General features: G+C 35.8%; 1 protein-coding gene across 6 annotated transcripts in view; it reads right to left on the reverse strand.

The window, feature by feature from the left end:
• The window catches only part of INVS (inversin), a 101,446-nt gene that overhangs the window by 71,153 nt on the left and 14,848 nt on the right, over nucleotides 1-15,445 (reverse strand). For 5 of the 6 annotated variants that reach the window (XM_063326352.1, XM_063326351.1, XM_063326353.1 and 2 more), the window contains one exon: nucleotides 14,344-14,510. In XM_063326352.1, coding sequence (XP_063182422.1) covers nucleotides 14,344-14,510 — 167 coding nt within the window. Of the gene's footprint in view, nucleotides 1-14,343; nucleotides 14,511-15,445 lie in introns of those variants that run through there. The other variant, XM_063326358.1, reaches the window with a different exon arrangement.

Here is a 15,445-nt window from a genome sequence, read left to right on the forward strand (position 1 = left end):
GCTGGGCAAAATTTTGCCTAACTATCCTAAAGCATGGCTCCATCCTGTTCCATTCTAGTCCATCTTCCCAACAAAATACCTGAGTTCAAGTTATGCACCAGTATTTTTTTTTCCAGCCTTATGCAGTCACTTAAGATGTTTTTTTTTTAAGGACATGACTACTTTATCTTTTCATTCTTTTAACTGACTTTCTTCATAAACTATTATGATTTATTTTATTTGTTGATATCAGACTGAAAAATTATCGCCACAGAAGAGAACTGAGAAAAGATCTGAAAAAGTAACAATGGGCAACTCATCAGCCGAGATACTCTTCTAAAGTTTACTCAGAAAAGTACAACCGTGAATTTGATAGGTGAAAATAAAGTAATTCTATCAGCTGGCTGTACAGATATTTAAGATATCATTCCATATGCTATGCAGAATTAGTTCCTTTTCACTGGGAAATACTATACAAGCAGTGCTGTTCTATGTTCTGCCACCAAGGCTTGCACTTCATTTATATTTTCAAAATCTTTTAGAAAATCACTGCAGTTGGAGACATTTATTTTCTTATTATTTTTAATGAAATCTGAAACGCTTGAGATCAAGACAGATCAACAGAGACACTAGTATGATAATACAATATATGTTTTGGGCCTGACAATATCCTCTTAGGCAGTCTCGATCATGAAAGCTTATTTCAAGCACGGGAAACATGGTAAAAGAAGATATAAAGCCAAATGGTGGAAGGGAGGAGAGTTAACAGAGCGAGAAGCAGGGCAGAGATGCGGAGAAGAGAAATTAGATCATGGTTGAAAATGAGAGAGAATAGTGTGTACAATGAAAATAAGTCAATTAGGTTAATAAAAATAGCTGTGACATTGTTGGAGGAGAAGAGAAAGAAAACAGCACCAATAGCGATGTTCTAGCTAGACTAAGAAGGGGAGAAAATGGAGAAACCACAGATCATTGCCATGTCAAGGAAATTGTCTGTGGGTAAAAAAAAAAAAGGGCAAGGATTTTAATAGCAAGTACTATGTAAAGCTCTAGAAATTTAGATCTGAATAATGACACACTTGTTCTCACAATGAATAAACATAAAGCAAAAACTTGAAGAAAATGTTTTCAGAAGAATGGTCAGATTTTTAATAAGCTAAAAATACAATTTAAAAATCTTGAAGTAATAAATGGGACAGGGCTTATTTTATTACCAGGATTTTTATCACAGTGCTTCTGTAGCACAGACTACAACAGAGTATAGAAACACTGGGTCAGCTTCATGGGTATTGTGGATACTGGAGCCAACCTGGCCACAGCAGCTTGTAGCTCAGCAATCTCAGCTATCTTCACCACAATTAAATCTGCAAGGGCAGGCCGTTATCTCAATTCTTCATCTGTCTTCCTATAGCTTACACCAGAAGGTTAAGTGTGATTAAATCAGATTATACAGACTCAAAACTAAATACCAGGGATCATAAAGTGAGAGTTGGGGAAGTAGTGAAACAAAACATACAGGGAAAGATGTGGCAGGAGAACTGGATTATGAGAAAAGTTAGAAGTTTAGTTCTGTTAAAGCCTAGACTAGAAATGACAGAGGTACAACACGTGTAAGATAACTAATCACAAAAGCAAAATTATTCAAGACCCACAAATCCAGACTCGCACACAAAGATGGGTCTTGGAGAGCATGGCAGTCAACCTGAAAGGGGAAAAAAGCCACAATTTCTGACATGTTACCCATTGAAGCATGATAACAGATAATACTTCTGAAATACTTAGAGCATTGTACTAACCTACAAAGATAAAACTGAGATTAAGGATGGTTTGCCAGCATTTACAGCAGACCACCAGTAAATACGCTGTCACGAGTCCAAAAGGCCATCAATAAGTGGTGTAGAAGAGAGATGAGTGCAGGGGAATCAATCCAAACCGAAACACCAATAGTAAAATCACTCGTATAGAATAAACGATCAAACCCAGAAAAAAAATCTATGAGATTTAAAAAAAATCTAGAAGCTTATAAAAAAGAAGAAAAATATAAAATTGCCTTTTTTAAAATAAGCCAATGCAATATAATGGGCTTCCACCCCCTAAAAACTGCTATTTCAAGGTCATCAGCAGTTAAGGATGCCAGCTCCTTGTAAGAGATGGCCAGTTATATAAAGGATAACTCTGGGCAAGTACTATAGATCTCAGCAAAAATATGTTACATAGAGAAAGGAGATACTGGTACGGTTACAGTTAAGACTTGCTTTGAAAAGAGTAACAAAATAAGGTAACAAATAAAGAAATCACTATTTTAGTAATTTTATAAACAAACAAATCCTCCTTTAAAATCTAATCCTATTGTTTATTCTGATAAAGTAAATATTAGTATCATAAACCTTCTGAGACATTAATCTGAAAAAAATTATTTGTTCTACTAGCATAATGGCTCTTCCCTTGGATTTATCTTCTTTAGAACATCGCAAATCTTTCTTCAAGAGACAGGCAGAGAGCAAGGGATCAAAAGCAACAACTGTAAGAAAATACAGACAAAATTCATCTGACAATGCTACCATCCAATGCAGGACTGGATCATAGTACTTATTCTACTTCCAGCAACATTGAAACAAGTGGTTATATCTCAAAAAACATACTGGTACTATCAGACTGTGCCAAATCTTTAAACAAAATATTAAAACAAAATATTCAGTCTCTTTATAGCTTCTGCTAAGTGATTCCCTCCTTTAGTGGATATTTTCCTCTCTTCTGTCATGATCTTTTGCATTTATATTCCTAATCTGAAAAGTTACCTGGCTTTTTCTCAAGACACAGAACCAGTCTGATTTGGTATCACACAAATTCTGTCTGTCTGTGTGTGTGCACGTGTGTGTGTGAGAGAGCGAGCGAGATACACGGGGAGCACACAGCACAGATCCTCATTAACTGGAGAGATATATAATTAAACAAGAAGGGGTTAAAGCATATGTTAGGCTATTCTGCTTTTATATCTACTACTTTTTAAAAAGCTTTCATATGTCTTCTTCCTTGTTTCTGAAAGCTAACCATCCCTTCTTCCTTTCAGGAAGGCTGACATTTGACAGCTTAACATAGCTGACAGGGTTACCCAACAGCCCACCCTCCCTATTCTCAATCCAATTAGACCTCTAATCCTCCAGATGAAAGGCCCAACTACTCACGTTCCTCATGACAACGACAGCTATTGATTATTTGTCACTACAGCTAACACCTTCTCTGTCGAGGCCACTCTGACAGAAGCAAACCTACCAAATTAGACAGCACTTTATCTGCCCTGGAGGCCAAATGGCACAACAAGTAAAGGCTAATAAATGGTATAAAAATGAACAAATCATAACATTATGACAGGTTGATCGTTGCCAGCAGCTTCACAGCTCAAGCTTGATGCTCCGTTAGACCTGTTCCTTCTCTTTTCTCTTCCACTCGTGCTCCAACTTTGACTGAATTAAAGGCCAGAACAATTAAGGCATTTGACCAGCAAAGATAAGCTAGGATAGAAGTATCATCAAGGGACACAAATGTCAATAGCAGACTACCGTTTGTCAATAAAAACATTCCAGAGATGCAAATGCTTATGACTCTGCTCTCCACTAGGCTGTACTGACTCCCTTTGTACAGAGCTCTTCTCAAGCCCAGGCAGAAACGCCCGGAAAATTAACCCTAGAAAACCAAGCTTGATCTGGGAAGCGTTCTTATCAGGCAAGGATTTGCATCATTAAAAAAGGAATCCCAATATGCAGTTACATGACAGAGAGACGTTATGGTTGCTACTCCACTTAATATCTACAAAATTTTCCTTTCTTTTTAGTGGAGTGATATAAGCCAGGAATACATCATTTGAATTTATCATTATAAATTTTCTTCAATTGTTTCTCAAGACAAAAAAAAGTCTGTTCCTAGGACAATATGCAGTATCTAGTAATGTAAGACCTCACAAGTCACATCACTCTAAGGCAAACTGAAAAGCAGCCAGAACATTTATTATTTTTATAGTGATGCTATCCAAAAGCATTAACAGCGAGATCAGAGGCACAGACCCTGAGCTGTGGTTGTTTAATGTAACAAATGACAGGAAGAGAACTGTCTTAAAAAAACCCAAAATAAAACACCACAACCACAGGAACACTGTTAAGATCATGCAATGGCAAGAATAACATGAATAAAAATACACAAGTTCTTGAAACAGTTAAAAAGCAATTAGTAATGCCCTGCTATAATTAATTAGTTGATTTCTCAACTATGCCAAAAAGAATTTATTTTCCAGCAACGGATTCCTACGCTTCTGAAATTACTTACTAACAACAAAATATTAAATCAAATCACATTAAAACTTAAATAAAATAAAAGCTTCTTTAGTTAAAGAAGACATAAGACATGAATACCTGCTATTCTGCTTTGGAAAGATCTAGTTTAACCGAGGAAAATGTTCCTGTGCAACATGTAGGCCATACAGATATAGGAAACTACATACAAATGCAACATAATACTATTTTTAAAAAATCTATATACTATAAAAAGATTCATTCAGTAAAAAAAAATAAATAATCAAATTGTGTAGTATTTGTCCTCAGACTGTTTTATCTTCTTAGGTTTACAAAAGACTCTTGGGGACAAACACATATTAATCGTTTCAATCAGACACAGATGATTAAACTCTTTAAAAGATGGGCATATCAGTTCAGTATTATCACAAAATGTGGATATTTAAATGAATCGTTTGGCAAACTGATCCCTTAAGATTACTATCGCTCAAAGGAAAACTGAACCTACAGGACATTTAGGTAAGTTGGGTCTCACAAAACTCAAGCAAACTGGTAAAAATACCGAAAAATTGAAATTGTAGATAATATTTATAGGAATAAATTTACATTATTACTATACTGCTCTAAAATGTGCTCCAAATATAATAAATCACTGCAAAGAGGAGACAAAGATTTTCATTTTCAAATAATGAATTGTACCATTTAATAGATATGTTTTTGTTTGCAGGGAAAAAAAAACAGGAATGGTTTTAATACCATTCTGTCCTTCCCAAACCCAGCTGAGTTCTGAACTCCCAGCCTGGAATGCCACCCACAGTCCCCGCTTCCTGCGCCGAAAAAGACCCCTATCAGCACTCCACACCGGGGAGACCTGAGTAAACTCATTTCAAACTCTTGGTCACACAAAGACATTTATGCCTACGGTGGCAACAGTCAGTCCACAGTGTTCTTGGGAGCTGTTCGGGTTTTCCAGCATGAAAAATTTCCTTATTGCTTATGTTATAAACCTCCTACTTATCCTACGTTATATTCACTGCTATGGTCTGTTCTTATTTAGCCGATCCTCATTCTTTTTAATGCATACCTTGTTTACATAGGAAAGGAATACATATCACTCTCCCAATTTGGTTTTACCTAGTTCAGTAAAAGTATTCTCATTGGGATTTTTTTCCCCCTTTTATTATTTTAAGACCTTTTTTTTTTTTTAAAAAAAAACATCTTTACCTATGATGGCTAATAAAACAGTGTTATACTAGAGGACTAGCTGGTGCCCAGCAGTGAATACAAATTACTATTCTTCATTTCTAATCATATCAGAAATGTCTTTGTATAAACATTAGACTTATTAACCCAATGAGCTGGCTCCCCCATTACTATTCCCGAGTTTCTTTCTGCAATACTTACTTACAATATTTGGTGTAGATCAGTATTCTTGATAAGTATGAATCTTTTCCATCATTATAGGTCAGAATAAGAAATCATAGACCACTATGTTTTTCAAGTTCTGTCCCAGGAGACATGCCTCCTTGAGAATCATACCTGAACATCCTGAGCAAGAGTTAACGCATTCACCTTCACAAAAACCTCAGATGTATTTATTCTTTGTTCTACTTTTAAATTAGGTTTGTAACCCTCACAATTAAAACAAAATCCCTTATAATATGGATGCTACAATGATTGCTGCCAGTCATCAACTGCCCCAGGCAACTGGACACTACCACTTCACGTGCATGTAAAAGAGAAGGAACGACACTTGGTCCATCCCTTTCCACGTAAATATACTCTACTATGTAGTATTTGTCTAAATACGCCACAAGTGCCCCTCCTGCAAATCCTCTCTTCAAACCTCTCCCATCCACCTTCAGCTTCTACTATTCTAAATGGGGAAAAATAGTATTTTGCTATCACGAGTGGAAGCAGACAGAAGCATTCTGTCTATGGCAGGCTATAGAGCAAACCTGTCAGATATTTATAGTATAATGCATTTTAGTGTCTCAGCCAGCTTTATTTGTTCTCTTTCACAACCCAGTCCTATCCAAAGGCAAGGAGAGACACTACATTTTTTGTTTAGCCATGCAATAATTCCTTTGATGCTCAAAAGGACTGCTGCAAAGTAGGTATATTCAGGGAGGTAGTCACAAATTGTAAGCAATATTTCCAAACATGGCTTATAAGAACAGCCAACAATTACTAAAATAATTTAAAAGAATCAATTTTACATGTGCTACAGCCTACAGACATTCATACCATATTTATCAGCGCTGTCTGTAGAGAGATAGAGTCTGATCTTTAGCTGCTCTGAAATTCTGATCTTGAAGTCAAAAGAGCTACTTTGGCATGTAAATTTTTGTATAACCTTGTCTTAAACTGATCTTACACTAACACAAAAGCAGTGGGAAATCAGATTCAGATGCCTTGGAATCTGCTGTGCAACTGAAACCTGACTTGTAGAACAGTATTTCTAGTTTTCTCTTCTGTAGACAAGACAACTGGCCAGATTTTACCCCACAGTTTGACAGTAGAGACAGATGACCGCTGGATGCCACTTAGTGGCTTAACACTTAATGTGCAACCAACAATGTGCATGTACTTACCTTGTTATAAGGAATGACGAAGTGTGTAAGCTGAAAATACATTGCCTGAAAATACTAGAATCACTTATTTGTCTGGCAAAGTAATGCCCAAATCACACTCTCCATACCAACAAAACTGTTGTCAAGTTTTTATAGAAAGCTGAAGTACCCACAAGAAGCTGGGGTCCAATTGGCTTCAATTATGCTGCTCTATAATGTTTACTATAACTGACTTGGAAAGCCTTCCCTCTCCTTCACATCTGTGATGCACTAATGACCGAAGATATGGAATTTCTGAAGTTGAACAACATACAAGGCAGTGTTCTGACCATTGTCCTAATAAATATCTAGTGTTGCTTGATTTCTCAGAACACTTTCAGACCAATCATTTCTCTAGCTACATGCAAAAGAGCTTACCTAAGACTGGTCTCCACAAGATGCTTCTATCTTGTATAATTTTTCGTGTACAAACACGTTCCAAATCACTCTGCACATTTCAGTGGACAAACAGTGAAATTTAAGATGCCCTGGAGCTATGCTGAAATGCTGAGTTTCTTAAGAGAAGACAAATACGTTGATTTCAAGATCACCATTTCATACTTTAACATTTTGCTCACTGATCACTAAAACAAGACAAGTTAATGCAGAGGTAAATGGAAGTACTAATGAAATCTAAAGAACACTCTGTAGCAGAATTAGAGACATACAAGGATCCTGAAAGAATGCCAGACCTGCTATTTATCACACAAAAAAAAAACCTTCAAAGGGGTTCCCTTGTCTTCCCTCAACCCAAATGGAAGGCTGCTGAATTCTTATCTAAGATTTTGAGAATATTTTTCATGATGTCAAGGTTCATTTAGGAAGTTCCAGCCCTGCACCGTCTCTGGCTGCTTTATTATTCTTCCTCAGCAGTGACAGCACAACTTTCTGGGGGACCGTACTGTAAACTAGTTCCCTGTAACAATGTGAGTTTTTTCCTCCTGAACTTTTCCTGTAGTTATTTTTAACCATTTCAATTAGGCTTACAGCACAGATCAACAGTAGCATCAGCACAACCAATAGTGAAAAGCATTTGGGAGCATGATGACTTTTGCTAAACAGGCAGAAAACGAATCGTTATTTTGTAGAGTTCGTTTTCTGCCAACTCACTGAACAGTGAGCAGTTCCGCAGTTGCGAAAAGGGGTCAGGGGAAGGCCATGGGCAGGACCAACCCTTTGGTAGCTCGGTCGGATTATTTGTAATACATACAAATCACATACAAGGAACTGTGCCTTCTGCCCTTGAGCATCTTCAGGCTGCGTTCACCAGAGAGAACCCTTTGTTCGGGGAAGTAAAGGGAAGATTCGTATGACAGTTATTGTCTGTGGCTTAATTAAACACAGAGGAAACTATAGTCCTGCATGTAAAAAAAATCACCGCTCCTGGCTGGTTGGCCAACACTCCTGTTTGACACCTTGGTTTGTTCAGATTTTTCCCATTTAGTTAAATTGTATGTTCATAAGAACGTATGACAGAATGAACGTGAAGTCCATTCATACTTCACGAACTCATACACACAGAACTAATATTACTCATTATGAGCTCTCCCTTAAGAGGGAACATCACAAAACACTATCAGCCTAAGAAAAAAAGAACATGAACTGACCACCATCATCTCTGAAAGGCACTGTGTGTACTTATTTTCATGATATAGATTGGGAAAGGAAGTTAGAAGTGCATGTGCAGTTCAAATAACGCCTTATGAATGATTTGAGATTATATGTATAAGTTTGCTCCAAGGCAAGTTTTATTTAGGAGCTTTTAATACAAACATCTTTTAATTGGACAAGAAATGAGAAATTACATTCCAGTTTTGCATCTCTTGGACTACCTTGACTACTCATCAGATAACACTGGGGAATAAGCTTTCATAAAATATGTGTATAATGACTACCTTCTGTTTCTAATTTTCTGTCATGTCTTATCCTTGCCACAGGCTGTCTCTTCTTACTTCCCTGTTTATTTGCACGATTAGTGGAAAGTATACAGGAACAACCATGTTTTCTAGTTTAAGAAAAATTACAATTAAAGAGCATTAAAATACACCCTCCTACTTTACACAGAATTCCTAACTGCATCCTGGATGTGCTGCTATTTATCAATAACTGTGTCAGCAAAGAATTAGTATAACCTACAGAATATTTAATGCTTCTAGATAATGAAAGCCACATTTTCCCACTGGGCTGGTATTAATCTTCCTGAAGTGAAAATTAATATCCTCCTGAGAGGTAAGCATTCTGATAGATTATCTTAAAGTGCATATTATTAGCATCGAACAACAAAACTGTTGAATTTTTTCTTCTATCCCTGTTAACACAAAAGGCTGTGCTTGGGGAATTCATAGAGATTGTTACTTCCCCAGAGTAAACAGATTGCTAATAAGTGAGCATCCTCTGTGAAAAATTCTGAAAGAAGCAGGACTGGGTTTTTTTTCCTTATATTAAACTGGAATTACTTAATGGAAGATAAATTTAAAAATCATATACAGGTAATTTGGCTTGTCAGAAACATTTCTGTTCAGAAGTATCGCATGGGTGTTTAAGCAAGTTGCAATTTATGACTAGAAGCAAATTGCTACCAGAATGCTTACAAGTGAAAATGAATGTCTGTAGTTAAATTGCAGTCCCAGTACTCATATCTGTCTCCACATCATGATTATTTCACAATAATCCAAGTTCTACCAGCTTCAACGATCTGTACCCACATAGTAATACAATTCCTCGGTGTGAAATCACTGGCAAATTATGTTAATTATTTTACTTCTGTTGCAATCAGTCACTGTTTCAGCTCCCAGTAAATTACATCCATGTTCATGAAGTCACCACTGTCCTCAAACTCCTATGGCAATCTTCACAGGTGCACTCCTGCATTAATTTGTATCATTTTCTGGTAGGTTTGGGGGTCTTTTTTATTCGATTGTTTTTTAATTTAAATTTTCTGAAGCTGATTTAACCTCTCTTTTTTTTTTTTTTTTTAAGGGTATGCACCCTTTCAAAATTGCTTGGGAGATCTGCCCATTTTAACAAGAGAGACCAAAACATTCTACCTTTATAGTGGAACAGAAGAAAACCCAAGAAGAAAAAACAGGTGACTTCATTTACATGGACTTCTGCCTACAAACACTGAAATATCTCCATCATAAGGCTGATGAAGGAAAGACAGATACTACAAAAGATGTCAGTGAAGATTCAAAAAAGATGGCTTGCTAAAAAATGCATCCTTGGGTGAGATTCATTTGTCACAATTTAGACATCAACAATATCAAAAACTGACTTAGCTACACAGTACTTTAGGAAGCACCATCTTTACTTTAGGGTGAATGAACTGCACCCTAAAGTGCATTAACTTTAAAAGTGATCTAGATTACTATCTCAGATTTAGATGTTTGCAATGTAAATTTCTACAGTTACTTGAGATTATTCTCACCCCATTGTCTCACATTGCACTGTAGCATATTTTAAATATTTTCCATCAAGAGAAAAAGATATTTGTTACATTTAAGCAGAGTTTTACTTTCTAGCTCCTTATTCATGCTAAGAACCTTTTCCAGACCAACAGATGTGTAAAGCTTAAAAGCTGTAATAAAAAGGATGTCCATCACCAAATAGAAGACTTATTATTAAGAACATAATTATTATAATTAAGCAACCACTCAAAGGTTATCATATCAATGTATAACCATAGCTGTTTTCAAAAAGCATTGCTATTTCAAGTAATATTAACAGCTGAGATTTCTGACCCTACCTTATTGAATTCAGGAACTTTCTGCAAAGAAAGGTGTGAGAACACTTACTCTTAATCTGCTATCTAAGAAAGGTGGCTAGGTGGACCAATGAGTAAGGGAATATCCTAACTCTTACTTCCAGAATGACATTAATGAAGTTTGAGACTGAGAGATTACAAGAACCCTTTGCTGAGAAGCTGATACATCTTTCCAGGTAACTATTGCTTTATAGACATGCTCCAGTGACAAAAGCCATTTGGACGAAGTATGGCAAGACAGGGATGACATAATGACTTTGAGTTCTGAGTTTCCCAGTTTCCTCATTAATTGGTAAAGATTACATAGATATTAAAACCACATTAGACAGGGTTATTGAAATATCACATCACCTTCACTTTTTACCTACGTTGAAACCCTTCAAACTGAAAGAACATGGAATAGCATGGGTCAGTCTGTGTAGCTATGCTATCAGAAATATTTTTCACAGAGACTATGAAAAGCATTTATATCAAGTGCAGAAATTTTGATACTGTTAGGATTTCTAATGGGAGAGTCACCATCTTGAATCTAAACACATGAAGGAAGACATTCAGCTTCCCTCTGTTGAAGATGGCTAAATCATTCTTTCTGTATGGCGTTAGGAGAATATCTTCTCACAAACTCTTTGCCTCTGAGACAGTTCTGTGGCTCCCAAATATAGCAGAGACCATTTTTTGTCAAATCAACTGCAAGACTGTTTCAGAGGAACACCTGTAAGGGACATGTAAAGGAAGCCTGTAGAATGATAACCTGAAGAGACTTACATATTCCGGCAACAAACTCTAGCCCTCAGGATGCCTGCTGTGACCTGATGAGTAGTAAGGTGTTCCAAAAGCACTCCCAAGAGACAGCAAAAAAAAATGTCAAAAGTAATTCTAGTACCTAGAGGGGAAGGTTCCTACTCAGGAAACCTAACTTTATTTTACAACCATCTGCTTTAGTTGAGAATATGTGTGTGTAAAAGTGTTTTCTCTTTTCTGCCTCTTCACTGGTTGCATGTAAAGGTCTGTGCATTAATCTTAATCTCTCTCCAAAGAAAATGAAAATTAGGATGCAACTCAAGTGCAATTTGGAATCTGAAATCCCCGAGCACTGTCATTCTGTGACTGCAAATGAAAGGAGATTTAGAAACTCATATAAACCTGTTTTGAAGGAGCGCAGGACAGGGACTGACCGACTCAAAAGCTTGAACACAAAAAAACTATAAAGTGGCCCTGGTAAATATGTAGATTCATGATTCACTAACCTGGCAATAAAACTTTGGAAACAGGTGATCTTGCAGCATTTTTCTTTTTCTGTCTGAAAGTCAACTTTTAGTAATTGTTACTGAGGAATTTTTTTTTTTTTTACTTTGGGGAAACATAAACCAAAAGTATCAGAGAGGAATAGGAAGAGTGCAAAACATCATTTAAACAGCCAAAACTGCATGGAACATGAAGTTGTTCTGAATTTTTATATATTTTGCAGAGGGCATACATGACAGAAATGTAGATCCTAAAGTGTTAAAAAGGAAAGACTGAAGACAAGATTTTACACACATGAAATGTTAATTTTGTAAGCTGACATCAATAGTGAGTAACTGCTCAGAAGGCACAGAATGCAGTTTTACAAGCCAGCTAAGCAGTCAGCCAAAGGCAAAGCAGCTGCAAAGGCTGTTTCCTGACCACTTTTTGCCACCCCAGCACTATGATGGCACAAGCACTTACGTGGCTGTGGGGTGAATCACATCTATCTAGTACATTACACAATAAGTGTGTGACTGCATAAAATCTTCTGCTAAAACAGCATGAGGTAAAGACAGTACCTTTTTTTTCCAGCTGCACTGTCAACTGAAAACACATCTAAGATGGTCCAAGTATCATATGGTACAAACTGCCCTTTCACGATTGCAGCATGTCATAAATGAACTGAAGAGCACATGCAGTTAAAGGGTATTCGGCCAAGGCAAAAATATCTCTTGCCTTGAATAGATGCAATACAAATATCCACAATATAAACATATAGACAAAGATATAAACAATAATTTATATTGTTTTAATATGCTAAAATGTATTTTTAAAACCCAGGGAAAATGTAATTTTTAAAATTAAGTTTTTAATATTATTAAAATGTTAATTTGCCTATCAGGTCATAAAATATGAAGCCTGTATGAACACCAGGCAAGTATAGTATCTTATAGCAATTTTTAAAGTCTCTGACATTGTTATATTTATGAAATACCCATCTTTGAAACGGTAACATTCTCAGTGAGGTGGTCACTTAGAAATATTAAGTTAACACTGGTACAGTAGAGACAAGGTTATGGTGATGACTGAAATATTTCATCAAGGTGTTGTAGTATGTAACCAAATAGATGAATTAGCCTATTTTAACTCAATTATAACTTATTGTAACCAATTATGATGGTAGTCAAGTAATGTAGTACATTACCGTGCACATTTCAAGAATGCATCCACACTAGTTTTTAATAGTTAACATTTGTACCTAAGGAATTTGTAAATTTAAAATATTAAAGGAAAACTTAATTCCCAATAAGAGATGCAGTAACACAGACCACACAGTCCCTGTGGACTCCATTGCAAGTATAACTGAACAACGTCACCCTATAATCTTCCCAAACGGTTCTCTATTCAATCGCATATATTCCTTCTTACTAAATACTATGGCCATACTATAGCTACCTTTATGTAAGCCTCACTAAAATAAAAGAAAATAAAATGCAGAGTATATTAAAAAGTATATAAAACATCTGAACAATGTGAATTATTATGAATAGGAGACAAGTTATTATGAATAGAAATGGTTTGCTACAAAAATCATGGCAGGCACTCTAACTGGTACCAAACAACACAGCATAGATGGCCAAAAGAAGTTTAACTTTTGAGCAGTTACAGTTTTAAGCATACTATAAAAGGTAAAATAGAAAATAAAGAGCTGTTCTTTTCAGTTTGAGTTTTTAATCTTCTTTGTGGAGTCTTTTTCGTAGTTTGCCAACTCAAACTTCTTGGTTAGCTAGCCAACCCATCTTATTTTTTTTCCTTCTGCTGTCAGTTTGCTCATTCTTGTGTGACTGTGGACGCTTCCCCCAGCTCTAAACACAAAATTTATTGCAGCTCTGAAGTTACATTTTAAATTACCTTTTATTGTATTGTTGAATACTTCCTTTAGCATCTCTTCAGTGGCACAATGTAATTGGACAATATTATAGACCGAAATTGTAGAAGGAAAAACAGACAGTAATGCATTTCCCTCCTAGTCCTGGAAAGAATTTGGTATTCCCTACACTTGAAATTCTTAGACACGGCACTAGTAATTAACAGTATATGGTCTTATAACCACCGAAATTAACAGTAACAACCTAAGGAGTATCAGAGCGTACAAAATTTAGTTTTTGCTTAGAACAGGCTAGGCCAAAATAGACAAGGACTATTTTTCCTAGACAACACAAGTTCTTAAAATAGCCATGAATTATACTGTCTCTGCAGACAGCTACAAATACACTGAGTAAAAACATTAAAAAATAAAAAAATAACCCTCCAAAGATTTACCAAGTTTTTAAAAAACTCAATAGCATTTCTTGCCTCTAAAATAATTAAAGCCTCTAAAGATACAACATGCTTATTCAATACAAGAAAATCTCCTTTACACCTGTTTTGAACGCCGCAACTTTATACAACGGCAGAGCACTTTTAACGTAATTACCTTTTGTGCAGCAAGATGGAGTGCAGTTCTTCGGCTACGATCAGCTCTATTAACATCGGCTCCAGCCTTCAGCAATGCCTCTGCACAGTCCAGCCTGTCAGCCAATACACAGTACATAAGTGGAGTTCTTCCAAACTGGTCCTCTTTATCTTTCAGCTCAGAGTTTCCTTAAAAAAAAAAAAAAAAAAAAAAAAAACAAAAAACAAAAAACAGAACAAAAAACCACATGAAATAATTATGTCTATGAGTATCTACGAGTAGTATTTTTTTTATTAAGAGGGTACTTTAAAAGTAGTACTTTCTTATTTTAAATGGAGTAATCAAAATAAAGGAGTATAAGATAAATCCAAAGTTACTACTTTTTACCCTGTTTTTACTGACATTTACAGGACATTTCAAAATATATTTACAGTAAAAAGTACATTCACAAAACATTAGTTCCACAAATACACCTACCACCAGTAACAGTCTGCAGTATCATTATAAATAATATTTAAATAGTTAAACAGATCTTGGCTGCAAAGATTGCTTTAAAAAATATCAACAGCAAGTAAACCAAATAGTCCTTCTGAAACCCGTGAACACTGTAACTAAAACAAGCTTTGAAGCCTACTCACAGCAATGTTTATTTTAAAAGCATAAACATGTCAATATTACATCAATACCATTATTTATTTCATAGTGCCTTACAACACGGAAACTACTACAATCCTTATTGAGCTTTCTTGAATTGATAATTAGTAAGGCAACAATGAAGCTAAAGAAGAAGTCTGAGGTCCTATAAAACAATCAAAACATTGTATTCCTATTCACAGTAAAAAAAAAAAACAACAAAAGAAACAAACAACTGTGCGTCCTCCACTACAAAGTTCTGTATTTCTATTATGTCATTACATAGAAACTAGCACCTATAAATTCATGGCTATCAACTATCCTACACATCCCAATTCTAAATACATCTCCCAGGCAGCAACGTCAACTACAATTATTCAAGAAACATTGAATTCTAACAGGTAAGTTAATTTTTCTTTTTAAATATTCCCTTGTTCACATGATTCTTAATGCTTCAACGGAACTCCAGCAGAGGCATGCTTCTCCTTTA

The sequence above is a fragment of the Chroicocephalus ridibundus genome, chromosome 2 (assembly GCF_963924245.1).
Source record: "Chroicocephalus ridibundus chromosome 2, bChrRid1.1, whole genome shotgun sequence".
Classification (NCBI taxonomy): domain Eukaryota; kingdom Metazoa; phylum Chordata; class Aves; order Charadriiformes; family Laridae; genus Chroicocephalus; species Chroicocephalus ridibundus.